The 25,171-nt window shown below is 46.5% G+C and overlaps 1 protein-coding gene across 2 annotated transcripts in view; it reads right to left on the reverse strand.

The window, feature by feature from the left end:
* Positions 1-21,531, reverse strand: part of PHF2 (PHD finger protein 2) — a 450,390-nt gene extending 428,859 nt beyond the window's left edge. For both annotated transcript variants that reach the window (XM_069206411.1, XM_069206410.1), the window contains exon 1: positions 20,538-21,531. In XM_069206411.1, coding sequence (XP_069062512.1) covers positions 20,538-20,635 — 98 coding nt within the window. In that variant the 5' untranslated portion in view covers positions 20,636-21,531. The remainder of the gene's footprint in view (positions 1-20,537) is intronic.
* Between the last annotated feature and the right edge of the window lie 3,640 nt (positions 21,532-25,171).

A 25,171-nucleotide genomic window follows, 5' to 3' on the forward strand; every position in this document is an offset into this window, starting at 1 on the left:
CCGCCAGCCCAGCGGGAAAGCCCCAGCAAAGATGAAGCCGGCTCCGAATGGAGCCGGCGGATTTGCTGGGGTGCGACGGGTGCACTGGCACCCGTCGCGATTTTCAGTGTCTGCTTTGCAGACACTGAAAATCTTAATGGGGCCCTGTTAGGGGGCCCCTGCAGTGCCCATGCCAGTGGCATGAGCACTGCAGGGGCCCCCAGGGGCCCCACGACACCCGTTCCCGCCAGCCTCTTCCTGGCGGTGTAAACCGCCAGGAACAGGCTGGCGGGAAAGGGGTCGGAATCCATGCAGCGCCGCCATGGAGGATTCCCTGGGGCAGGGGAAAACCGGCGGGAAACCGCCGGTTCCCCTTTTCTGACCACGGCTTTACCGCCGCGGTCAGAATTGCCCCGGAAGCACCGCCAGCCTGTTGGCGGTGCTTCCTCTGCCCTCTGCCCTGGCGGTTACAAACCGCCAGGGTCAGAATGAGGGCCTAAATGTAAAACTGTCACTCTAGTCCTTCTTGAAATAACATCCATGGCCCCAATCATATTCAGAGGTTTAACAGTAATCACAATTTTAACCACAACCTTAACCATAACCATAAGCCTTAAAACAACTTTTAACTTAAAACAACCCTAATGAGGCAATACTTGACTAATGTATTAGTAATGGAGACATATGCTTCAAATGTTTAACTACTTCAGATGTTGCCTGCAGGCAGCTTCTATCTTTCTGTTGTCAAAAATAATTTTTGTGAACCATAACAAACACTTATTGTGGGATTTTTGCAGCCTATTTCTTACCAGTGGCTGGTGTTCTTATCACTCTTATGTGCTTGTTTCCTGTTTGATGTCTTTCCTTCCTCTTCTTAACGTCTGTCCCTCCCCTGGAGCTTAGCTTCTTTACCATCCTTTTGACTGGATGACTTGCAGCATTCCACTGCTCACATTCAGGATTGTTTTTCTTTTTCATTCTGTAATCTATGACTGTATGTGTGTTCTTGTTCTCTCCCTCCCTCATATGTGGTTTCCCGATCCTCCTACGCTCTTGGTTCTCTGCCCTTCCCAGTTCGTCTGCAAAAACACAGGAACAGGAATTCTTTTGCTGAGGCATGACAAAAGAGAAGACTTAAAGAGCTCCTTTTATATGCTGCATTACACATACTGTGTGAAAGGAAAGGCCTTGGCACACAAAGGTCTGTATGGCACTGGAAGGGGGAGTGGCTAGTGCACTCAGCTGGCATTGGAGGCAGAAGGTGTCCTTAGCATGACTGAAAAGATGTAACTTTTTCAGGTGGAATGTAAGTTGCTCCCTGGGCTACTGCAGATGACAAAATAGCTGAACATATGTTCAGTTTTGAGTTCCATGGAAAGTAAATAAGGCCTTGGCATGGATGCTCCTTTAAAATCTAACACTTCTTTATTATTTTTAAATTCTGGTCAGTTTTCTGAGTGAAAAGTATTTGAAAAATAAACTAGTCCATTTATAAAAATTAAAAATATGGAATTCAATGTACAGTTTGAGATACTTTATGTGCTTCGTTTTTTCCTCCAGTCTTTTGAATTTGTTTTTACTTTAAAAAAACAAAACTAAACTATTCAAACAAGTATACTGAAATCCAAATCCATTCCTCAATTCAAAATGAGATACTTTAGCATTATATACATTATTTTGGGAAACTGAATCAATTATGTGAAAAGATTTAAACATATCAACTAGAAAAGAGAGAAGTTGGCTATACAGTTCTTTCTGAATCACTAGGAATGCAGAATGTTTTGAACATTGCAAGGGCATTCATCAGTAAACGCTCACAATAGCTTTAAAGAGTTTCTCTTCAAAATACTGCATTATCTAGTATTACAGCTCAGTATTTTTATCCACCAACTATCGGTTTGGGTTAGTACTGTTGGTGGTCATAAGCATGACCCCTAGTAGGTGCTTAAGGGGCACAACTTATATTTATTTACTTGATTGCAAAGTCACCCACTAAGAAGGTTTGTCTTTGTGATATTGCTCCATCAGCCACAGCCACAACGTTGGCTAATACAGCTGGTGAGGGTGTTTAAGTGCAATGTCCTGGACACAGGTGAGCAGCCTGCTGGGGGTTTTATGGGCATATATTCATATTAATTTCACCTCGTGGCTTCATAACATCTAATTGCTGATCACCGTGTTATACAGGGCACCATGTAGTGTTAATAATCAACACAGTTATAGTGGGGGCTGGTTTAACATCAGGCCATGATGACAGATAATCTGTAATAATGCTCTCTCTTCCTCTCAGGTTATTGTGGTTGTCAGATTTGCAGCAGTGCTTTAAATGGAAACACAGAAGTGTTGGTACCCAGTTATCAGAGTGCCTATCTTCTCCTAAGAAGCAGTGGCTGCCACTTGTCAAAGAGAGTGGTGTGGTGGCTGGAGTGGGAGGGTGTATTACATTTTCAAAAAATAATATATTTAAAAACTTACCTCTATGCTGGGAGGGATTGTTCCGTCTCGCCCTCCGTCCTCCTCAAACTCCTGGAGGCATAAGGATTCCAGACTCCCCTCCAATCACAACGCTGCTGCCAACAGCATGACAGCAGCATCATGATTGGTCTGAGCGCCATTCTTCGGCGCTCAGACAGGGAGTAGGGCCCTGTGCACTTTCTCCTCCCAGCTGTTCAATACAGCAGGGTGGAGAAATGCAAAGTGCACATGACTTTTTGGCCAACGGCCAAAATGTCATGCGCACTTATGTGCACTCACCACTCTGCCTCCAGCCCTCCTCCAGCCCCGCCCTGCCCTAACCTGGCTCCCCGAGGAAAAATGAAATGATAATAACTTTATGTTATTATCATTTTATTTTTCCCTTTCGTCCACTGCATAAAGCAGTGGGGCGATGATCCTCCGCCTTAGGGAAGGAGCCACCGCTGCTCAGAAGTGCTGGTACTCCCCCATTAAATGACTGCAGCAGAGCTGAAACGTGCAGGTGCTCTCCTTTTCAGAAGAACGAAGTGCAGGTAATCAGTACTGAACAGTAATTGCCTATTTAAAGCACTGATTTGCAGGAAATATTTTGCACTACATAGCTTTGGGGATTTCTTTCTCCGCTTAATGGCGTCCCAACAATTCTACCAGGCCTCTTCCCTCCGATACCGCCCTAATCTTTAATATGAACCACTGTTTAAATTAGAGCCCCAGAGACTGCATTACCACTTTCACCCTAGTGACGTGCCATTTCTAATTATGTATTAAAAACATACTTTCTGTTCATTTTAAACAGGTCCAACTTAAGACATTTTTAAGGTACACACATGGGCTGTTTGCTATTCTAGATGATATGAAGATTCACTAATCTACAGTCTCCATAAGCAACACTAGAAAAAAATTCATAGAAAAAAACAGGAATTTCAATTACCGATGTGGCGACATGTCTTACAAGAGTTAACTATGAACGAGCGAGTTTTTTTTCTCTCGATAACGACCAGCGCCCTTTGCACACACTGGGAATCTTTGGAGACGTTACTGCATCAGTCATTCACTAATGTTTATCTGCACGGCTGGAGTATTCTCAGCTGCAGCCTTGAATACAAACCCATGTGTATGCTTAACTCAGGGGCTCATTACCTGCTGATCCGGGTGTCACAATGTAACCATGCTTCAAAAATATTAGGGCTTGACCGCAAGTCTTGGAGATCTGAGTGCAATAAAAGAAGTGTTGTGCTTATATGGCAGGAGATTTTAATATTGGTTTATGTAATCCTTTTGCTAAAGACTTTCCTAAAATATTGGACATGGAAGAAAACTAAAAATCACTTCTGCCATTCATCATATGAATGCCATGTATGAACACTTTTCAACACACAGATTAACTTTTAGGACTGGTGTGTTACCTAATAATAATATATCTACACCTACTTTTATTGGGAGAGATGTAGCAACGGTTATAGACCACATTTTAGTATCACTTAATGTCCTCTCTTTACTGACGCTGTACAAAGTTGTCCCATCATGTCTCGGTGACCATAAGGTAATACCAATCACCATAAACACTGAGATAATTAAAAAGAGGGGGGGCAGATTTACCTAGAAGATATCGAGGCCATCTGCCGAATTAAGTTAGATTGAAATGGGCAGATATCAACACAAAGGAACACCTCCCCGAAATTATGGAAAGCCACAAGACCAATTTTGAAATCTGTGCGGCAGAAGCAGGAGAACCATACAAAATTGTGAGCTTGTAGTTCTGATAATAGGTTATTGACTTCGACCAAATCTATCAGCAAAGGGGATAACAATGAGTGGTTTAATACTACTTGCACTAAGGGTGACAAGCACCCTAAAGAGGCGCTACACCACAAGCCTAGAGGCCAGGCTGAAATTGCCCAGATCTATTAGGACTGCGGAAGACCAGACTTAAAGAAGAAACATGAGATAATTTAGTTAGGGAAAGTGACCTTAAGGACTCGAGGTTAGTTTGGCTAACAGTCAACTCCCCTTACATGAAAGACAATCTTTCATCTTTATATACTGGTCCAACGGAAGAGGCACAGATTAGCCACTTTTCGAACATTTTTTCACAGAATCATACATATACTATTAATAATGCTGTTTTGTTAGGTACAGAATACTTAGGTCCTAGCTGACAGTTTAACCTTGAAGAAGTATTAGAAGTGCAGGGAAAGATTAAGGTGGGGAAAGCTCCTGGCCCTGATTGGGTGCCAGTTGATCTCTATCAAGACAACACCACTTTCTGGGCTCCAATCCTAACGGAGCTACTAAACTCTGCAACAAAGGGCTTTTTTTTCCCTAAAAACATGATCAGATTCCACTATCGGCCCTATCTTTAAGGAGGACAGATCTAGCCCAGAGTGCTATCACCCCATAGCGTTCCTGGGTACATCTTTAAACATTTTGGGAAGGGTGACACTGGAGAGGCTCAAGGCCTGGGCAGAACGGAGCTCAGTAACAGATCTTCAATTTGGACTGCGCAAGGGGATGGGCACCAAGGAACAGTGCTTAAACCTTCAGCTGTTCATTGGGAAGTACACCAGCGCTAAACCAGGCTTTCTCTATCTTGGATCTATGAGCCTTAGCAGTACATTGGATTGTGTAAATCATGCAGAATTGTGGGCTGTCCTGTGCTCAATGGGGTTCGATCACCAGACAGTCCACCTACTGAGCCAGATTTATAAAGACACATCTGCTGGGGTCTGTTTCATGCAGGGTGGAGTGCACACTAAACAATTTAGAGTAGAAGGAAGGGTAAGGCAGGGGTGAGCACTGGTCTGTTTTAATTTTATGCTATACTGAAAATGACCTTCAACAAGCCATGTTAAAGGCTCCTCTACAACTACCAAGGAATGGTCAAGATACGTCCATATTCCTATATATGTGAATGATGCTGTTTCTATGGCAAGTACCCCCAAATCCTTACACAAACTACTTAACAGCTTCACATTGTAAAAATGGGTAATCTAGACCTGAAGGTTAATATTAAGAAGACCCTCAAGCTGATTTGAGGAAAAAAGGCCTCCAAACCCATGCCCTTCACTATTAATAATGTTACGATACCTATTGTTCCTACTTTTTCATACTTAGGAATTATATTTGATAGCTTGGGAAACTGGAAATGGCAACTTATACTTGAAGCACAGCAGGTAAACATTACTGCCTCTGCATTTTTCAAATTTTCAGTAAAATTAGGCTCAAGACCTATTAAACATATGAGCACAATTCCTAACAGCCCTGTATATGGGGTTATTCCAGAAAATGTTACCCATAAGATACCATTTAGCAGTATTCCCAGCTACACCCTCTAACCTGTGTCATAATGCATTTGCAGGTTTATGGTTTCTTACAGATGTCATAAGTGCAAGACCCATCCAGTGAACAATCGCTCTGGACAAAATCAGGAACGACCTTTAATGGAGCACTTATTTGCAACTGCCTTTCCCTTGACCACCCCCTTAAAATTCTGCGGTTAAAAAAAGATTAAAGAGACCCACGTAGACTTAGGCCTAAATCTGGATGTTGAGGATCCATTGATTATTTCATCTTTATCGAAATCCAACCAGAAAATAAGACTAAATAGGATGGCTTGAGCTGCAAACGCGTTTTTGGAAAATGGAAGCTGCCTTATATAGACTACAATCCAATTCCATCAGACCTTTGACTGCAACCCCATTGAATTGCTGTTCATTATAGACATCACTGCTTTATCCTAACTCGCTGTAGGTTAAGCATAGATCACCATTTAGTGGCATTTGCAAAAACTGGTCAGTGGTCTAAAGATGAGCAGATCTGACAATGTGCTTTCCATCCAGTGCACACTGCACTTTTCCTTCTTCTGCACTGTTTATAAATTTGCTTGAGCCCATTTTACAAAACCGCTTGGAATAAATTTTAACCAATGTAAACCAGCCGTACTATTTTTACAATCACTGCCAATTACGATTTGCTTACAAATAGTAAATTTTGTTAATAAGGTTGAAAAATAAGGGGAATGTTGCCCAATCTGTCTGTAAAGAGATACTAGTTTTTGACGCTAGCTCTGTAATCAAGTGTTAATTTTTCGCTTGCTACTTTGCCTTAGACTTCTTCCATCAGAAGTCAGTGATAGGTGATCTCTATGAACCTTCATGGGGGGAGAGGTGGATTCGGAGACATCAGTACTTGAAACTGCTTGTTTTAACTATGGTGACAGGTTCATCTCTTAACAGTTAGCATAGTGGACCCATGAGAGGTGTTTGTTTTCTGATTTTAGATCAAGCGTGACTCAACTTTAAACTTTGTCATTCTTGTGAAATAATGTGCTGGATATTGACAATCATATACAATTCATCCAGTTAATCTCTTTAATACATCTTGTACTCTAATGATTCTGATCTGTGGCGGATTGGTCATTACAATGTTTGTTATTACAATGTAGATACTACTTGTTGAATGCCTCATAATGAGCTACCCACAATGCATTCCCATGTTTGCACTGTATTCTGCATTTTCATAGCGCCGGATGAATGCCCTACATTTTATAATCATTTTCTACTGAATCATTTCAAAACAATACTCTGACTTTGTTTTGTCATTTTAGTTGCAATCATTTTAGGAAACTGCTTATTTTGTTGCAGAAGCTAGTTAGCATTCTTTTGGATGAGTAGGAAATGGCTGCACCTACAAGTGTAGCATGGATTCTCACTAACTCACAGATAGACCTGAGGAAGATGTTAATCTAAAACTGAAATCTTAGGAATAATGATAGTAGCATCTCATTTTTATAAAGCTCTTATTAACACAAACTTTGAGATGTCTAGCTTTGCACATGTGCTACTATTTCCGTGGCTGAATCTGCTACTCAAGGGGATGTGACCAGGAAGAGAGCCCGTTAAAAAGGCACCCTTGCATGCACTGGGGCTGTAGTTTTTGAGAAAAGAATGTGTAAGTGGTGATAGCTTGATGGAGGACAGAATGGAAAGTACCTGGCAAGAACATGCGTGGAAGGCAAAAAGACCAAGAGAGGCCATTGAATGACGCACAGCCCAACACTGTGAATCATGGGAATAGGGCAAAAGCTTGCTTGAATTCGATTTTCAGTATGTGCCTACCAAGGTGACCATGGGTAACGGGGAATCAGGGTACAGTTCCAGAGAGGGGGCCTGAGAAACGGTTACCACATCCAAGGAAGGCAGCTGGCATGCAAATTACCCACTCCCAACTCTGGGAAGTTGTGACTAAAAATAACGATAAACAGTGGTAGTGGCAGGGCACCCTGGAAGTCTTGCAGCATGGTAGGTCCTGCAGGAAGCACTCAGTGATGGAAGGCAAATCTACCGCTGGTGTGTAGTGGTATGGGGCTGGGAAGATTCCAGGATTTCAAAGCTGTGAGTGCACATTACGACTTAGGAGTCAGTAGTTGAACTCCATATGCAATAGCAATAGTACAACATTGATCCCCAGTAAGTATTAGAACTGCTAATGGTAGCTGCCTGTGGAGACAAGGCTTGAGAAAAGACCAAACCTGTAAACAACAATGAAGCCTAGGTACCAGTGCTGCCCCACACGTGACAGAAGAAAATGTTCAGGTGAAAGTTAATCCTGGCCAGGGTCCCAGAGCTGGAAAAGATATATACAGTGAAGGTACACGTCGAAATAGGGTAAGGAACAAAGGTGAGCAGAGGTGATAAAGCCCCTGTAAGTGGACATGCTTAAACCAAAGAATTAGGCTGCTGTGTGGTAACAAGTGAGTGGGCCAGCATCTCCGCCCACTAGGAATAGCATAGAAAGAAGAAGTGAAATGTATATGACACCAAATGTATAAGGGCCAGGAAGAAGAAAGCCATTGACATGAGAACACAGAGTGTGGAGCTCAAGGAAGACATCTCTGATATGATGCTGTACATGTACACGGGACTCAGGCATGCAGCAAAGAATGTTGAGGACATGGAGTCGTGACCGGTGACCAAAGCGAAAGCTATTGAGGGTCTGATCCGAACAGCAGCCACCAGATGCTCTAAAATCACATCCTTAGCCTTAGAACTTCATGCACCTCAAATACGGAATACATTTGAGGACCTGAAAATGGCTTTAGAATGGGCAATATGACTGTTAGGAGCAATTAATTAGGGGGAGAGGTGGAAGACTTGGAATGGATCAAGACAGAGCTTTTTTAAATCTATTTTGGTAGAGGCAGACCAAATCAAAATAAACATGAAGCGTGCCTACGGTATAGGTTATTTGGAGAATGGTGCAAAATTCCTACAGAATATGCTGCTCAAAATAAATGTTGTGCCTCCTAATTCTCAAAGACTTTAGACACCAGGAACGATTCCCAATCGAAGAATAATAGGGCCTCCTTTTCCAAGACCTGCCTAAAAACAACATTGCCAAATGAAATTAGATGAAAATTGAGAATAACCACTTTCACCAGCCAGCGAGACATTCATTTAATTTTGAGAGGAGTTACCCACTAGGCCTTATGTCTTAATTTGGGATCAATGCTTTTCATGTTTCTATGTCTGATGGATCTTCGATCCTAAAGATTGACATAGGAAAACAAATACATGGAACGAGACAATCTCATCAGAGGGGTGGTCATGGCGCCATCAGATAGAAAAGAAGAAGGCAGGACAGGGCCACCAGGAAAAAGAGACTGTGGCTTACAAACGAAAATCTATTAAAATAGTAATAAGTAAAACAAAATAGGGCAGTACTTGTGGAGCATGATCAGGTAATGTTGAAACTGGAAAGATTTACCACCTTAAAGGCTGGGCATGGGGGAACCAATTTCTACATAAGAAAAGACATAGGCGCCTTTGAGAAAAAGTGGAATAGTCTCGTATTTCCTTGGATTTCAATTGCTTGCCCAATTACTTCTAGTTGTGTTGGTGAACACCTTCACACAAATTTCTTAAGTCAAAATTGGAAAGGGCAGGACATTTGCAGGTGGCTGTTTTCCTTAAAGCAGAGGTGATGATCCTTCAGTGCCAGGAAGGCCTCCACAAACTGGTTTGACTGATGCTCTCCAAGAATATTGTCTCATTGAGGACCACTGGCCAAGAGGAATGATGAGACCCAGATAACAGGAGTCACAAAAGCAACTCAAGGTCATTGCCTGGGTCTTGAAAGTGCAGGAGGAGCTATCATGCCAGCATCTGTTGCGAGCCTTCCCATCCTCAATCCATCCTATATCCTTATGGTGCCAGTATATGTCTCCCTCAAAACCCTAAAAGACATGAGACATTCCTCATCACACCTATCGCTGAGTTTTTTGTTTCGTTGGATGTGGTCAGTCACCTGGATTTGATACCCTCTGAACGAGTTATCTAGCAAATTTGGTTCCAGGGGTTTTGTAGTGTTAAGTATCCATTTGTAGTTTGGTTGTATTATTGGTTCTGGACACATTGCTTCTTGGCACCCTACAAATTACTAATCTTAGGTTATGTGAGTGGAATCCTAGATTGAGTAGTGGGTGGCTGAACGAAGTTTCAGCCATTTTAATGGTGAACTCGATAACTGAGCCTCTAAAAAATTTAGCTATCCAGTTTCCACCCAGAACAAGATACAAGATAGCAGAGGGCGAGATACATAACGTCCAAACTTGATACATTCTATTCTTTGGTCTGGTTTATCTGTCCAAAACACTGGAAAAGTTTGCAAAACAAAACAATTGGTCCACAAGTTTACCGAGAGCACCTGGAAACTCTGCCTTACGATAAACAGGGCTCAAATTTACTTTAAAAACTAGCACTTGTCCCTATACAAAATACAGGACTGTATAAAGGCTACAGAGGGTCCTAGCATCTTTTGATTTACAGTTTATGTACTTTCCTAATAATAAAAAACATACTCACCTTTTTAGTTTACAGCACTGGCTGAAGACTGAAATTGTTGTGTGTCTGTATTTCCAAATGCTACCGCCTCCTAAATGGAGCGTTGAATGCCTGGCTAAGTGCCCAGAGGGAGTAACAACTCACGTTGAGATCAGATTTGAAACGAGCGTTAGAGGTTTTTAACTATGAAACAAAAATATTTAAAGCCAAAATATGGTGCTAACTTAAGGACTTTTGAACAACGAATGCTGTAGCTTCTCAGTTAGGATGTGTGCATGTGACCAGCAGTTTGCTACTGATGTTTACAAGCAACCTATCTCATGGTCTATGTACATGTTTCGGCATCCTATACCCCTGCGCTCCAGAGGTCTGATTTTTTTTTTTTAAAGGCGAGACACAGTTCGAAAATCAGAGCCAATGCCTGTTTTTTTTTTTGTTTTGTTTTTACCTCACATCTATGAGACTAAATGGAAACGCTTGTGTCAAATGGTTACAATTGTTTTGAAAATGATATGTTGTTTTCCCGCTGCTGCCTCCTTCTACACTATGTTGGAGGCATCACTTTGTGGCAGATCACTGAATCACCAAGCTCTGTATGAAAATGTCACACTGCACTCTCAGATCGCAACCACGGGGCATGGATTCCAACATCATCTCACCATAAACACTTCCCTGGAGCTCCCCAGCACCCCACTGAGTGCAGGCAAGTGTCTCTTTGTTGAATGTAGGCAGCATTATACATTTCTTTCGGGGTATTTCTGAGTGTTTTAAGCCAGTACTGAGCGGAATGCTCTTATTGCAAGACCCACAGTAACTCTTAACCGATAAACTAGGCACAAGCAGGGTTTTTCACAATTCGAAATGACAGATTTTGTTGTATTTGAGCTTACAAAAACAGTTTTTGCATGTGCAGGTCCCTCCTGGCAATAACTGGAAGAATTTGAACTGACACAACAGTGCAGAAATGGGGATATCGATCCTGATGAGTCAAAGGATTGCATCCGTTCTGTGTCTATGGGATAATGTGTTAGCACACATGGGTCGCTGTTTGGCAACGTTGGTCACAGAGGGCATTTCTGTATGTTATTCCTTATTTCAGTTGAGCAAACATAGAAATGGGTGCAACAATTGCCTCGAGAAATAGGGTCATCATACAGTAAGGGTATTGCTTCCAAGTGGCCTTTGTAGCAAATTCTACCAGCAAACTTGTAATATGCGGGCCCCCAAATCTCAAGCCCACTGATTACACAGTAGGGTTGCTGCAAGCATGTGGGTACTTTTACCTCAAAAGCAGGCCCAAGAGGAGTGGTTCACCATATAACTCCATGCAATCACAGACACTGTTTCCACCCCGGACTCAAACTGTCAGTACTCAGGTGTTAGTCTAACATGCGCAATGAAAACAAACCAAGACTACAACACCCAGAAGGCTTTAGGTTAAACATGAAAGCCCTGAACAACAAGCACAGTCCTTGGTGTAATAACGGAGTTGATCACTCACCCAACTGATGGATGCTGCTGCATGAGATATCGGGGTTAACAGAAGGTATTCGTCAGACCCACTACTGCAATGATATCTAGATCCTTTATTTATTTGAAGTGATACCTAGTCAGTGCTTTAAGAAGGCAGGTACTATCCGGTCGTGAGTACTCAGCACTTCTTTAATTTGAAATGGAGAGTTCCTGCACTTCTCAGCACTGCAGAAATGTATTTATTGGAAGCGTAACAGTACTTTTCAGGAGCACAGGTACTCTTGAGAGTGAGTACCTGCATGAATATAGTTCCATGTGAAGCACTGTATATAGTACACACCACAATCGGCTGACACCAAAGCCTTGTCTGGTTGACAGAATAAAAACACACTCTGTGGACAAAGCACACATTGTTCTGAATAAATACTAGAAGATTACGTTATGTGAGTAGACATAAAGCACATCATATACAGTAGCGCAAGGACACTTTAGTATGCAAGAGACAGGTGTAACTCGTCATAAGCCATGACTGCAGCCATTAGAAACAAACATCTGCAATGTAATAGGTCTTACATTTGCTTGAGTTAGAGCTAGTGGTGTTATAAATGCATGACTGGACTTTTCTTGCCACATAAATTGGTCAAACCTGCCGCATTATTTGGTTCTCTCTGCCACATAACTCCAGTGGCCCTGCATATAACTAAAGCACTTCCATTTACCTTCTTATATCTGCAGCAAAAAAATGAAAATATTGCCATTATTTATTTTATTTATTTATATTATTAATATTGGGGCCTCCTCCCTACCTGGTGTGAGGATCCAGAGAGGGTCTAGACAGAAAGAGCACGTTATGCTGACTGCTTTGATGGTGCTCCCATTGTCCTACGACCACCACTCGGTGAGTTATGGGCAACAAAAAATGTTTTGTAAAAGGAATGCCCCGCAAAGCATTATGGGGCCAGTTTTCAAGTGCAGCGAATATTGTAGTATCTTGACTGTAATGCTCAGAACAGCCCCTAGGGGACACAACAATAAAAGTGGCATTTGGAAGAAACATGGTCATGTAACTACACAGTCAGCCTCTAGACGGCATAACAAAATGGGAAGAGGATGGCAGAAAGTATTGCAGTGTAACCATATATTTAGCCCCTAGAGGGTGTAGTGCCTTATACATTTTCAGGCCTAGCAGCCTACTGCAATAATGTTAGAAAAAAGGCCCTTAAAAATACAAAGTACTCTCAGCCGTAAAACAAAAGTTCCAGCCATGAGAGCTCAAAAAGACACTGAAAGGTGGGAGGGGTTCCTATTTTGGGGACCCCCAACCTAGTGTGGGGACCCAGAGATGACCAAGACAGAAAGATGGGTTGTGCTGAACGGTTTGGTGGTGGTCCCACTGTCATAGGACCACCACAGGCTGAGTTGTGGGCCAAATGCCCTGCAAAGCATTATGGGGCAAGTTTCCGGAGTGCAGTTCATATTGTAGTATCGGCCCTCTCTTTGCGCCAGGAGAGCCACATCAAAGATTTCTGTGTTTTTTCTGTTTAAAATGCACCAGTTTGTATATTTCAAACTACTAAACTTGTACGTTAGTGGTACTCATGTAAAGCCCTCCTCTTAATGAGTTTGTGCTATATGAAGCTTTTCTACAGAGTGCGAAGTGGAGAGGCAAAAGAAAAAAGTAGTGCACCACACTAAGGTATATGGCCAATAATGCAATAATTTATGTAACAGCTTAAGTCTCCAAGAAGGTAACAAAGCAGCCTCAAGGCGGAACAAACGTAAAGCATTTACCTACGAAACCAAGGGAATTTTTAAAGGCAGGCCAAGGAACAAATTAAAGAGATGGCCGTGGTGAAAGCCCACAGAAGTAGATTACAACATGTTGAAGACAGCACACGCGCGCTGCCTAGGCTCGATCTGAAAACAAAGTAAAACCTGCTACACAGCGCTCACTAGGAGAAATGTTAAAATCACCCCAAGACTACAGTCAGAGACCTGGAAAGGATTTCACAACGCGCAGGGCTTTAAATGGGCAGGTACTGTCCAGTACTGAGTACCTGCACTTCATTAATCTGAAAGGGGAGTACCTGCACTTCTCAGCACTGCTCCAATACATTTAATGGGAGAGTGCGGCACTTCTCTAGAGGAAGCAGGTACTCTAAGGAGTGAGTACCTGCACTTAACTTTTCCGTTTAAAGCACTGGCAACGGGGGGAGGGGGAGTTTGCATGAAGGGGTGCAGGAGGGCAGCTGCGAAGCCAGGTTTTCAGGATAACGAGTGTGTGTGAATTTGTTTCGTGATAGGCTGAACACCTGGCATGGACGCAGCTCGTAAACCAACCCGTGACTCGATGGTAGTTGGAGATGAGGTGATGGTGGCCGCGCGCACATAGTTTTGTGGCTGAGCCCCTTGACCTCAGCTTCACTCCTGCAGAAACAACAAGCCCCAATGACAACCCGAGCGCCTACAGACTACTGGGTAGCGAGCGCTAGACCGGAATTCTTAGTTAATCAGTCAAAAAAAAAAAAAAAACTCCCCGTCAGTAATTACTGCAGAGGCCCGGGTGTTTATTTTAAACCACCTGGAACAATCACAGAAACTCCATCCCCTTTAATTAGGTTTGCGTTTCCCATTTAAAAAACTTAAGGCATAGCTTGGAAGGTGCTGTTCGGTAAAAAGCCTGAACAGGAGAAGGGTGTCACAGGTAACACGGAAGCGCTTGGCAGCCAGGCCTCTATTATATCCGAATCTTCACTGGAGTGAGTGTAACTAGACCTTCACAACTAAAACAATGCCAGTAGTGTCTTTAGAGCGCTACTGAGCGCACACCCACTACTTTCTCAAGGTCTCCGCTGCCTGGAACACTTGCAGGCCGCCAGCCCACCTCTGGCACATCCTTGAGGCACGCGGAGTACGGAAGCGCACTGACACGCGGCCCTTCGCTGCCATCCCACGTCCTCGAGCAGCAGTCTCTGCTGGCCAACAAACAATGAACCCTGCAGGGGGAGGGTACAGCTCCTCTCGTACAGACGAAGCGCCGTGAACCGTCCATGTACCAACACACACGCTGCAGGCAGGCACACAGGCCCGCAGACAGCCTGTGCTGCACAAGTAAACAATGTCAGCTCTGGCTCCAGGCAGCCAGAAGGTGAAGAGAGCGGGGTAAAATAGGCCCATCCATGCTACCTCATACACAGCGAACGTCACAAAATGACAGAAGTGGATATGATGGCCCAGATACTCAGGCCTCTGTGCACACTGACTTAGTGCTTGGAAGGTCTCTTACTGTAAACTGCCCTCGCCATAGTTATGAGGCAGATCTAACCGTTCACTCTTCGCTCACCTTACCTGTCTGAGACTGCACTCCACTGTGCACTTACACTGCCAATGCGACAGAGCACTGCAACTCACTTTCAGTCTGGCAGAACACAGCACTATGCATTACATAGGGCTTTAAGTGGGCCGGTTCCCTCTGGGTCTCAGAGCCGGTAGTTATTTAAGGAGGACGTTGAAATGGCTCCCTTTCGGGATCTGTATTTATGTCCTTAACTTTTCATGTAAAAACGGTGATGGATTTCTTAAACAATGAGTGTAGAGTAATCGATGTCGTCCCTTCGTATGGTTCACACGCTTTACTTGATCTTGCATTCCCTGTTAGTGTTTGCTTTTTCCAGGAGGCTGTAATACGGGTTTTTTTCAGGCAATATATTAATTACTCTCTTCTAGTGCATAATTTAAATGGAGTCAGTGGGACAGAAAAGGCGCCAGAGAACGTGGTCATCCAATCCTTGGCCTCTATGTAAAGCCCACAGAACAACTGTCACATATGTCAGTTGCAGTTGTTGTTTTATGCAAATGTGCGTTTGGAGTCGCTCTACGCAAAGTTGAGTCTATAGTTTGAAGCCGTGCCATTAAATGTATAGGCCCCACCCCTCTCAGTACCCCCCAAACGTTATCCCACTTAAAGCCCAGGCATTACCCATCCTATAAGATGGGGCATCCTACCGTGAACTCACCGTCCCCATAACAAGGCAACATCATTACACATCTGTACACAGCAGGACACTGCACTATGCACTCACGCACCAGGTGGCGGAGCACTGTACCGTGAACGCGCATCCCTAAGAGATGGAACAGGACACGGTAGTATACACTCACCCTGGACAGGGCACTGTACCTTCAACTCACCCTCGCAATGAGAGATGTGTAACTCATCATCGGTACAAAGCAGGACACGGTGTAGCTCACCCCTCAGATATGAAGGGCAGTGTGCTACATAAGTGGGCAGAGTACCGGGCCCACGGCTCCACTGCTGGACACCATACTCTCACAGACATCTGCGTCCACGGGTTCACGATGTCTGTCCCAGAACCCGGTGCTGTAAACACATCACTATTTGCGGAATGTGCTGTGACGATGCGCGATGCCAGGCCTCTCTGCCGGGATCTTGTGCTCTGCAGCTGGCCAACGATCTCTGCACATAAATCCACTCCCTGCCAGGACAGACTTGTCGGCTAACATGACTGCCAGTAAAGCCTATCCTGCACTGGACGTTGTCCATTTCTGCCGTGCCAGCTTTTTGGCGCTACATCGAGCGCCACGTAGCGCACTCAATCAACACAGGCAGCGCTGTGGACTGCAATGCCTTAGGCGACGCACCCAGTTTAAGCGCTGCGAAGCCGAGCTATTCTACATGTGCCTCAATTTTAAGAACGAGTAAGCGGGTTCGCTGGGACAGATCTTAAGCCAAGGAGGTACACCATAGTTCCCTCTACACCGCACGTACCTCCGCATCCAACAACGAGCCACAAACACGTTTACGTCATCCGACACCCCAGATGTCCGCTGCCTTTCCAGACAACCAATATCACCGTCACTGCGGTCCACCCCAATCTCCAGCGATCCCTGTGCTTTATCCCACGAAGAGCGCAGTCTCTTGCGCTAGATCACCACAAACGACAGTCTCCATGTGCTAGGGCCCCACAAATAGTAGTCTCTTGTTCTAGATCCCCACAAACAGCAGCGCTTCATGTGCTAGAAGATCTCCACGAACACTAGTTCTAGATCCCCTCAAAGTCCATTGTGCTACATCCCCACAAACAGCAGTCCCATGTGCTAGACCCCACAACCAGTAGAGAACCCGGTCCCGGTGCCTGAAGTATCCAGTCGCCAGATTTCCAAACCCCGGCAACAGATCACTAGCATGCTCGTAGTTCGGAGGGCATGGAAGGTGTCGGGGACAGATTTACAATCCTTGGCTTAAGCATCGTCCCCAGAATGGGCTGACTGAGCAGACCGACCCACGGTGAATGTACAGGTGGGACCGACAGCAGGTCTCCAACCAATTGAGCAGATTTCCAATGGGCAGGTTTCCTGGCATTGGAGCAGGTCCCCAGGCTTGGGAGAAAATCTCAAGGCACGGCAGCAGATCGCCAGGCGTTGGACAGACAGGGAAGTGGGCACAAAACCTAAGTCATGAGAGCGAATCTCTGGCGAGGCATCTGGGGGCGGGGGCAGTTGTCCAGTAAGAGAGCATATCTTCAATCCTGCGATCAGCTCTCCAGGTAAAACAGGTCTCCGGACAAGCGGCCAGGTCCCCGGGCAAGGGAGCATATCTTCAGACATGCGGTTAGGTTTGCAGGCAAGAGAGCAAATCTCCAGTTAACAGAGTAGGTGTCAGACATGCAGCCAAGTCTCCAAGAAAGACAGCAAATCTCCAGGCATGGTGGTCGACCTCCAGGGACACCGACACTTATACGGGCATGGGAGGAGGTCTCTAGACATGCGGGCACATCTCCAAGCACAAGACCAATGCACCAGGGAAGATCTCCAGACATGCGAGGAGATCTCCAGGCACGGGGGTATCCTTTCATGGACGGGGAAAGTTCTCCGGACACGCGAGGCGAATCCCCGACATTCGGGTAGACCCCAAGGCTCGCGAGCGGATCTCCAGAGACAGGGGTCGACTTCCATGGTCGGGGACTGTTCTCCGGACACGTGAGGCGATCCAAAGTCATTCGGGCAGATCCCCAGGCACGTTGCAATTCTGCTCGCGCGCAGAACCTCTCCGCTGGAGTTGACACTCCGCACAGATAGAATGAGTTCTGAAGGCCGCCCCCTCCACTACAAATGGTAGGGGAGCTAGGAGTGAGCCTCGCCAATCAAACAACACCAAACCCTGAGAGAACAGATCGCCTTGCGGAGGGGGAGGGGCAGTATCTCCGCTCCAGGGAGAACTTAAGCCCTTGTCTGCCAAGGAGAGTAGCTCTGAGGGTAGGCGGCAGGGCAAGCTCTCATCCACTGCAAGGCATCTTCCGTCTCGTGACATGTCGCTGCCTCACTGGAGGGCAGATTCCCCCCAGTGCCCCTACTACCTCTGCCACTGGTAGCAGGTACATCGGCATGCAGAGACCCCTAGACGGGGGCGATGTGGACGTGGGAGGTGTAAAGTGTCACCCGAAAGGCGTATCACTCACCCATCACATGTCGCTCCGTCGCCGGAGGGCAGAGCTCACTCCCCCTGCAGCTCTCGGTGCCCCTCCCTGCCACGAAAAAACATGCTTACATCCATGGGCAGACCCCAAGACTTGGGCACGATGTCACCCCAATGGGTGCGTTTCTCACCACATCTCGGTTCCCTGTAGCCACAGCGGACATATTTCCTCTAGCAGCGAGCCATTCCACACACCGGGGGGCCCTCAGCTGATCTCCGAGCCCTGAGAGGATCACTGTGCCTGCTACGATGACAGCTATCGCGAGTCAGTTACCGGGACAGGTCTCCAACCCCTACCCGTTTCCACAGATCTGGTCAAAGTCTCCAGATGGATGTGCCACCGAACTGCCCATGTACCCAACGCCCCCCACCCAGGCAGCTGTCCGCCCTGTAGCCCATGAAAGATTGGTCGGGGTGTGTGTGTGGGGGGGTAATCCATGTCAAGCAACCCCACCCCAAGAGCCCAACCATCCTTTCTCCGTAATCTCTTCCGAGCAGTAACTAACCCCCAGTCCGGCGGGGGATCGGTGGCTCCTAATCACGAAAGCAGAGATCCTTACATCAAGAGTAGGTCAGAACCCTGAAATAGCACGGCTCGGCGGAGAGGATCCCTAATCCAAAAAGAAGACCCCCCCACCACACCTGGGAGCAGCTCTTACTCTCGGCGAAGAGAGGGGCTGCTCGGCAGGGCAGAAACTGAACTCGGCAGATTGCCTCTGCATAGAGATTCCCGATGCGAGAACAGATCCTTCGAGAAGAGAGCCCTTCTCGGAGATCTTCCGCTCCGTGAAGTGCGAGGCGCTCGTTGGAGCGCATCCCTCCACTCCTACTACAGGAAAAGGACGGGCTATCAATCTACAGGAGTAGATTACGGCTTTAGGGAGTAAGCGAAGGCTACTGCCCAGTGGACTATATTCCTCCACTCCAGTAGATCCCTAGGCCTCACCACGGAAAACGAAACATGACCCAAAGAGCAGATAGATCCCTAAACAACGAAGCAGACTCCCTACCCTAAAAGACATCTCTCAACTTAGGGGTTCGGTCCCTCCAGCCCACTATTAGAAGCGGAACCCTCTGCCTGGCGCGGATCTCATACACACAGGAGGGATCCCCAGCTAACCTGGCAGTCCGCCACCAGATCATCCTCGTAGCCGAAGTCACTGATCCATTCATTCTCGGGGAGTTCATCTACAAAGGTAGCCCACCTCCAGCTCCCTTGGACAGCCGACCTGCATCCTCGGGGGTCAATCTGTACACCCCCGGGAGCAGATCTCTAGCTCATTCGAGTCGATCTCATTCCCGAGCATGTGATCTACAGACCCAGGGGACTTAATCTACAGCCCCGGCCAACAGATCTCCTGCCCCGGATAGCAGATATCCAGGCACGGGCAGCAGTTATTTGCAACAGGGCATCCGATCTACAGCCCCGAACGGCCGATCTGGTCACCCACATCAGCCGAGCTTCAGGCCCGGACACCCAGCCTACTCTTCCGGCCAAGAGATCTCGGAGCCCGGGAACACAACCACAGCAGCTCGGAGGAGCAGACTTCCACATGCCCGCGCTGCCAATCCTACGAACTTTTCCGGCAGCGGAAGACAAGGAGGGAAAAGGGATCCGCAGCCAGAAAGAGCCGCGATCCCGGGGACCCCTGCACCGCACCCCGACCGGGACCCCTCCAACCCGCCGGGCCCTGCTCCTCCGCCCGCAGAGAGCCCACCGCACAGAAGCGGCCATAAAAAGGTGACATTTGGCTGTCAGTCCGCGCAAGAGACAAAAACAACAGGCGCTGGCCAAGCCCCTACTGCCCGGGGTGTGAGCCACGCAGAGCAGGAAACAGGGCGCCTGCTCCCCTCTCAGACCAGTCTAGAACCTAAACACCCAAAACTCCCCAGCCCCGAGCCCTTACCGTGGAGAAGAGCCACCCCGTACCCCCTTCCTCACACCCGGACACGAGCCTCCTCCCTGAAAACCCAGCGAGAAGCCGTTCCAGGCACAACCACAACAATACCCCCCGGGTGACACCCCGAGACAAAGACGTGGAGGGCGCCCTGGCACCCCTAGAAAATAGGTAACATTGTAAGAAAAGAAAGAAACAAAGGAGCGCCGAGAAAGAAAGAGCAGAGAAAATACAGAGCGGCGCTGACTCCGCCTCCTCGCTCCAAAAAGGCCTCGCCGTGCCGTACAAACTGCAAATACCAGGCGGAAAAGGGAGCGAGGGAGAGTGGGGAAAGGCAGCCGGGGAGCGCGGAGAGGCGCGGGGGCCTGCGCTGCGTACCTGCCGTGGAACCAGTCCTTGCAGGCGTCGCACTCGATCATGAAGCGGGTGACATCGTAGGGCAGCCTGCAGATGCAATAGACGGGCACCGTCGCCATGTTCGGTGCTGCTGCTGGCGGCTGCTGCTGTGCTCCTGCCTTCCGCACTCGCACTACAGACAACAAGACTCACTGCTGCACTCAGAGCCAGCAGCGCCAGCCCGGAGCAGCAGCAGCAGGGCTCCCTCCAGCACCGCAGGGCACCGCCGCCGCTCCCTTCCACCGTGCAAAACAAGCAAAAGGCACCAATCCACCGGAGGGACCAAAACACAAATCCAGATAATGCAAAAAATGTGTTGGGGTTTCCTTCAAGGGCGATGTGCAATGTCACCAAATCCTGGCGCGCTGGCTTCCACAAAGTTTCCTCTTTTTTCTGCGTGCTGTTTTTTCCTTATTTTCCTCCTCTTTTTCCGCTCCTTCCTACCGTGTGTTGTGCTTTCTTTTTTTAATGGTTATTATCCGATGCATTGTGCTGCCGCTGCTGCCCCCTCCCCTCCCCTGGTGACAGCGCATACGGAGAGGAACCCGGACTCCGCTTTCTGCTTTCGTATTATTTTCCGTTTCAGAAAGAGTCCGAAATGTTGTCGCCTTTACCCGCACTCTTTCTCCTTACGCCAGTCTGTAACATTTTATTTTTTTCTACGCGGATAGCGGGCGGGTGGGGGCTTCTCTCTTTCCTCCTTCCTCGCTCTGCGCTTGCTGTTGTGTGTGGTTTTTTTCAGTCTCGGTTTTAGTTTCCCGGGGCGGCCGGGCACGGCTTAAAAACGAGGGAAATGGCACCGGAAAAAGAGAAAGGCTTGAAGAAGGAGTTCGGGGAGCTCAGTCCGACGAGCAAGGTCTCGCGGTCCGCGCAGGCAGGAGAAGGCACCTCGATCTCTGCACCGTGCGGAGGGAGGGGGAAGTCCGAGCGGCGACCAGGAACTGGCCCCTGCTGTCTCACGAGCGCGTTTCTGTTTAGGGACACGGGGGGAGGGGCTTGACAAGATATGACAACATTTCAATGGTTTTTAGTCTTGCGTGTAAATGCCCCCGCAAAGCACGTTGGACGCAGGCTCGGCGTACCGAGAGAATAAGTACTTATATATATTATATTATTAATATAGTATATTATTGCAAATGATTTTTTTTTTAAACAAGCAGCGTGCTTCCCTACTGTAATAAGTATTGAGTGCATGTTTCATGTGACACCCTTCACAGTTGCCACTCATTTGTTTAAGCTCGGCGGTAGCATGCCAAAATAGGCACAATTTGTACACCTTTGAAGCTTGGAGTTGCTTCTCGCACACTTTTGTTTTAGCGTTCCTTCTGACAATGCACCGTTATTTTAGTAAGTGTCACGAAACTATTTAAAGGAAATATTGTTGGCTGGCTTTGAGTTGCCTTTTTATCCTTATTTTACTTGCCTAACTTTTGTGGCGCAAAATGCACAGGTACCGACATTGTGCACAGAAGATGGGCACATTCTTCAAAGTGTGCAGTCCTTTTGTTGTTTTCTGCACACCCCGCCCCACATTAGTCTCATGCACAACCGGATGCTTTTGAAATTTAAATTAGGCCTTTGAACTTGGACTTGTTACATTGCTGATGAGAGCCCACGTGGTACATGTGAAACTTTCAGTCAGTCCACCTCAGCAGCACTTTTCACGGAAAGTCTCTAAATTCAGTACTTCTCAATAGCAAAACTATAACTTTTAGAATAATCCGTTGCTTGAAAAGAGAACACCAAGTAACTGAAGGTGTCAAAGGGCCATTGGTCCACTTGGTAGCTTTGTTGTCAGCTACTCAATTGGACATTTTTTCGAGCCATTTTTGAGAACGCCACCCACCGTGACCAAAGGGTGAAAGTTCAGATGCAACATGCAGCATTTATGTAGGCACAACTAGGCACTTGCTGTAAGGCTCCGAGTCCGAAGGGCCAGTGAACTCCGATGTGCTGTAAAATGGTACCGAGCATATTATAATTTCGAGGTTTGTGTTGATACTTTATCTGCTGCAGTTTACCTCTTGTAAACTTATGCAGTTGAATCCAGCTGATTTTTTCCTGGGGGCAATGCTTGATAAATACCAATACATTCAGAATTTGGTGCAGATGTGCCAAGTAAGCTTGCTATTCTCCACTATCAACTCGAAGTAGCCAATATCTACTTCGCCCTGTAAGTAATTTGCCAGCCCAGTGTGTTGGTGTTTGATGAGTGCAGAAAACACACCAACAGTACCCACACATTTAGAATCTGGATTATATGCTTAGTTTCCTGGAAGAAGTTTACTTGATCCATCTACTTAAGCTGTACCCAATCTGCCAGAAAAACCCACAAATGACTTTGTAAAGCTAGAAGAAAGTGGAGCAACTCTCCCACAATTCCAAATGCCTGTCCCACCGAAAACTTGCACTAGTTATTGGATAGTAGTTCGAACTTAGTCTTATATAAAGCAGGCAATCATCCTTTCTGCAGGGCCTCCTTGTTCTTTTCATCTTTTCCTTAACCCTATATTTTTACTGGTTTTAGGACTCTGCTAACCAGTAGTAAAGCACCCGTGCTTTCTCTTTAAACAGGGTCAAATTGGAATATACCTAATCGTTATATTTAAGTGTACCTTACTATATAGTACAAAATGTATGCAGGACCTGGAAGGTAAATGTCATTAGTGGGCTGCAGCACATATTGTGCTATCCACTGCAGTGGCAGGGGAAACATTGCTTCAGGCTTACCAGTGTAGCCTGATTGTAGTAATGTAAAAACTACAATTCAACCACTGAAAATAAACCTTTTGACAGGCCAACACCTCCTTTTTAAATATCAACAAGCCACCTATGTGTAGGCCATGTTGCCTACGAGGCGGGGTGAATGCTATTTAAAAGTAGGACACAGGAAATTTAATGTTAACATGTCCTTACAGTGACTTGCACCTAACAACTATTTTTAACTATGGCAGGCCCAGCTGCCCTATGAAGAAAACCAAAGTACAGATTAAACAATCTAATACTGTTCCCTGAAAATGAGACTAGCTAGACAAACGATACAACAAATCATTTTCACTGTTATTAAAAATCCATTTCATTAGTGAATTCGGATATTTAATAAATAATTAAAGAAAAGTAACTTTTAGAAAGTTGCCTTTGCCCTGCCAGACATTCCTTGGAGCTAAATTTGCATGTGTTCTCCTACTTCTGCAAGCTTGTAATTAGCATTTGAAGAGGTCTGAAAACTGCTTCCGAAGCAGAGAACCAAGGCCTGGGTGTGAGGAGGAGTTATTGCTTCCTTCCCTGGATGACCACTGCGGTTGGTCCCAGGAGCTGGATACATTTCACAGAAGCCTCCCCTGTTACAAGCAGCTGGTAGCTAACACCATTACAGGGCCCTCCGTTGTCACCGCAGCCAGGCAGGCCTCAATCACAGTGGGCCTCTGTTAGACCTGACAGCTGTGGTCTGGGCACTGAAGAAGCTGAGGCCATACCTGTTTGGGACTCACTTCCGGGTTCAGACAGACCACAGGCCCCTCAGATGGCTCATGCAGATGAGGGGTGAAAATCCTAAACTCTTGAGGTGGTCCATTTCCCTACAGGGGATGGACTTTACGGTGGAGCATCGCCCAGGGGTTGACCACGCCAATGCTGATGGTCTCTCCAGATACTTCCACCTTAGCGATGAGAGCTCCCAGGAGGTCGGGTAGCTCTCCCCACTTTCAGCTGGGGGACACACAAGTTAGACCTGACTGCCTTAGGGTGGTCACCCCTAACTTTTTGCCTGCCTCCCTCCACTTTTTGGACACTGTTTTTGCTGGCTTTTAGACTCTGCGCACTTTACCACTGCTAACCAGTGCTAAAGTGCATATGCTCTCTCCCTTTAAACATGGTAACCTTGGATCATACCTGATTGGATTATTTAATTTACTTAGAAGTCCCTAGTAATGTGCACTACAGGTGCCTAGGGCCTGTAGATTAAATGCTACTAGTGGGCCTGCAGCACTGGTTGTGCCACCCACTTAAGTAGCCCCTTTACCTTGTCTCAGGCCTGCCATTGCAAGGCCTGTGTGTGCAGTTTCACTGTCACCTCGACCAAGCCTAAACCTCCCCTTTTTCCACATATAAGTCACCTCTAATGTGTGCCCTAGGTAACCCCTAGAGCAGGGTGCTGTGTGGGTGAAAGGCAGGACATGTACCTGTGTAGTTTACATGTCCTGGTAGTGTAAAACTCCTGAAATTCGTTTTTACACTACTGTGAGGCCTGCTCCCTTCATAGGATCACATTGGGGCTGCCCTCGTACAGTATTGAAGTGGTAGCTGCTGATCTGAAAGGAGTAGGAAGGTCATATTTAGTATGGCGAGAACAGTAATACCAAATCCTGCTGACTGGTGAAGTTGGATTTAATATTACCATTCTAGAAATGCCACTTTTAGAAAGTGAGCATTTCTTTGCACTTAAATCTTTCTGTGCCTTACAATCCACGTCTGGCTGGGCTTAGCCGACAGCTCCTTGTGCATTCACTCAGACACACCCCAAACACAGGGTACTCAGCCTCACTTGCATACATCTGCATTTTGAATGGGTCTTCCTGGGCTGGGAGGGTGGAGGGCCTGCTCTCAAACAAAGGACT

Source organism: Pleurodeles waltl, chromosome 9 (assembly GCF_031143425.1).
Source record: "Pleurodeles waltl isolate 20211129_DDA chromosome 9, aPleWal1.hap1.20221129, whole genome shotgun sequence".
NCBI lineage: Eukaryota > Metazoa > Chordata > Amphibia > Caudata > Salamandridae > Pleurodeles > Pleurodeles waltl.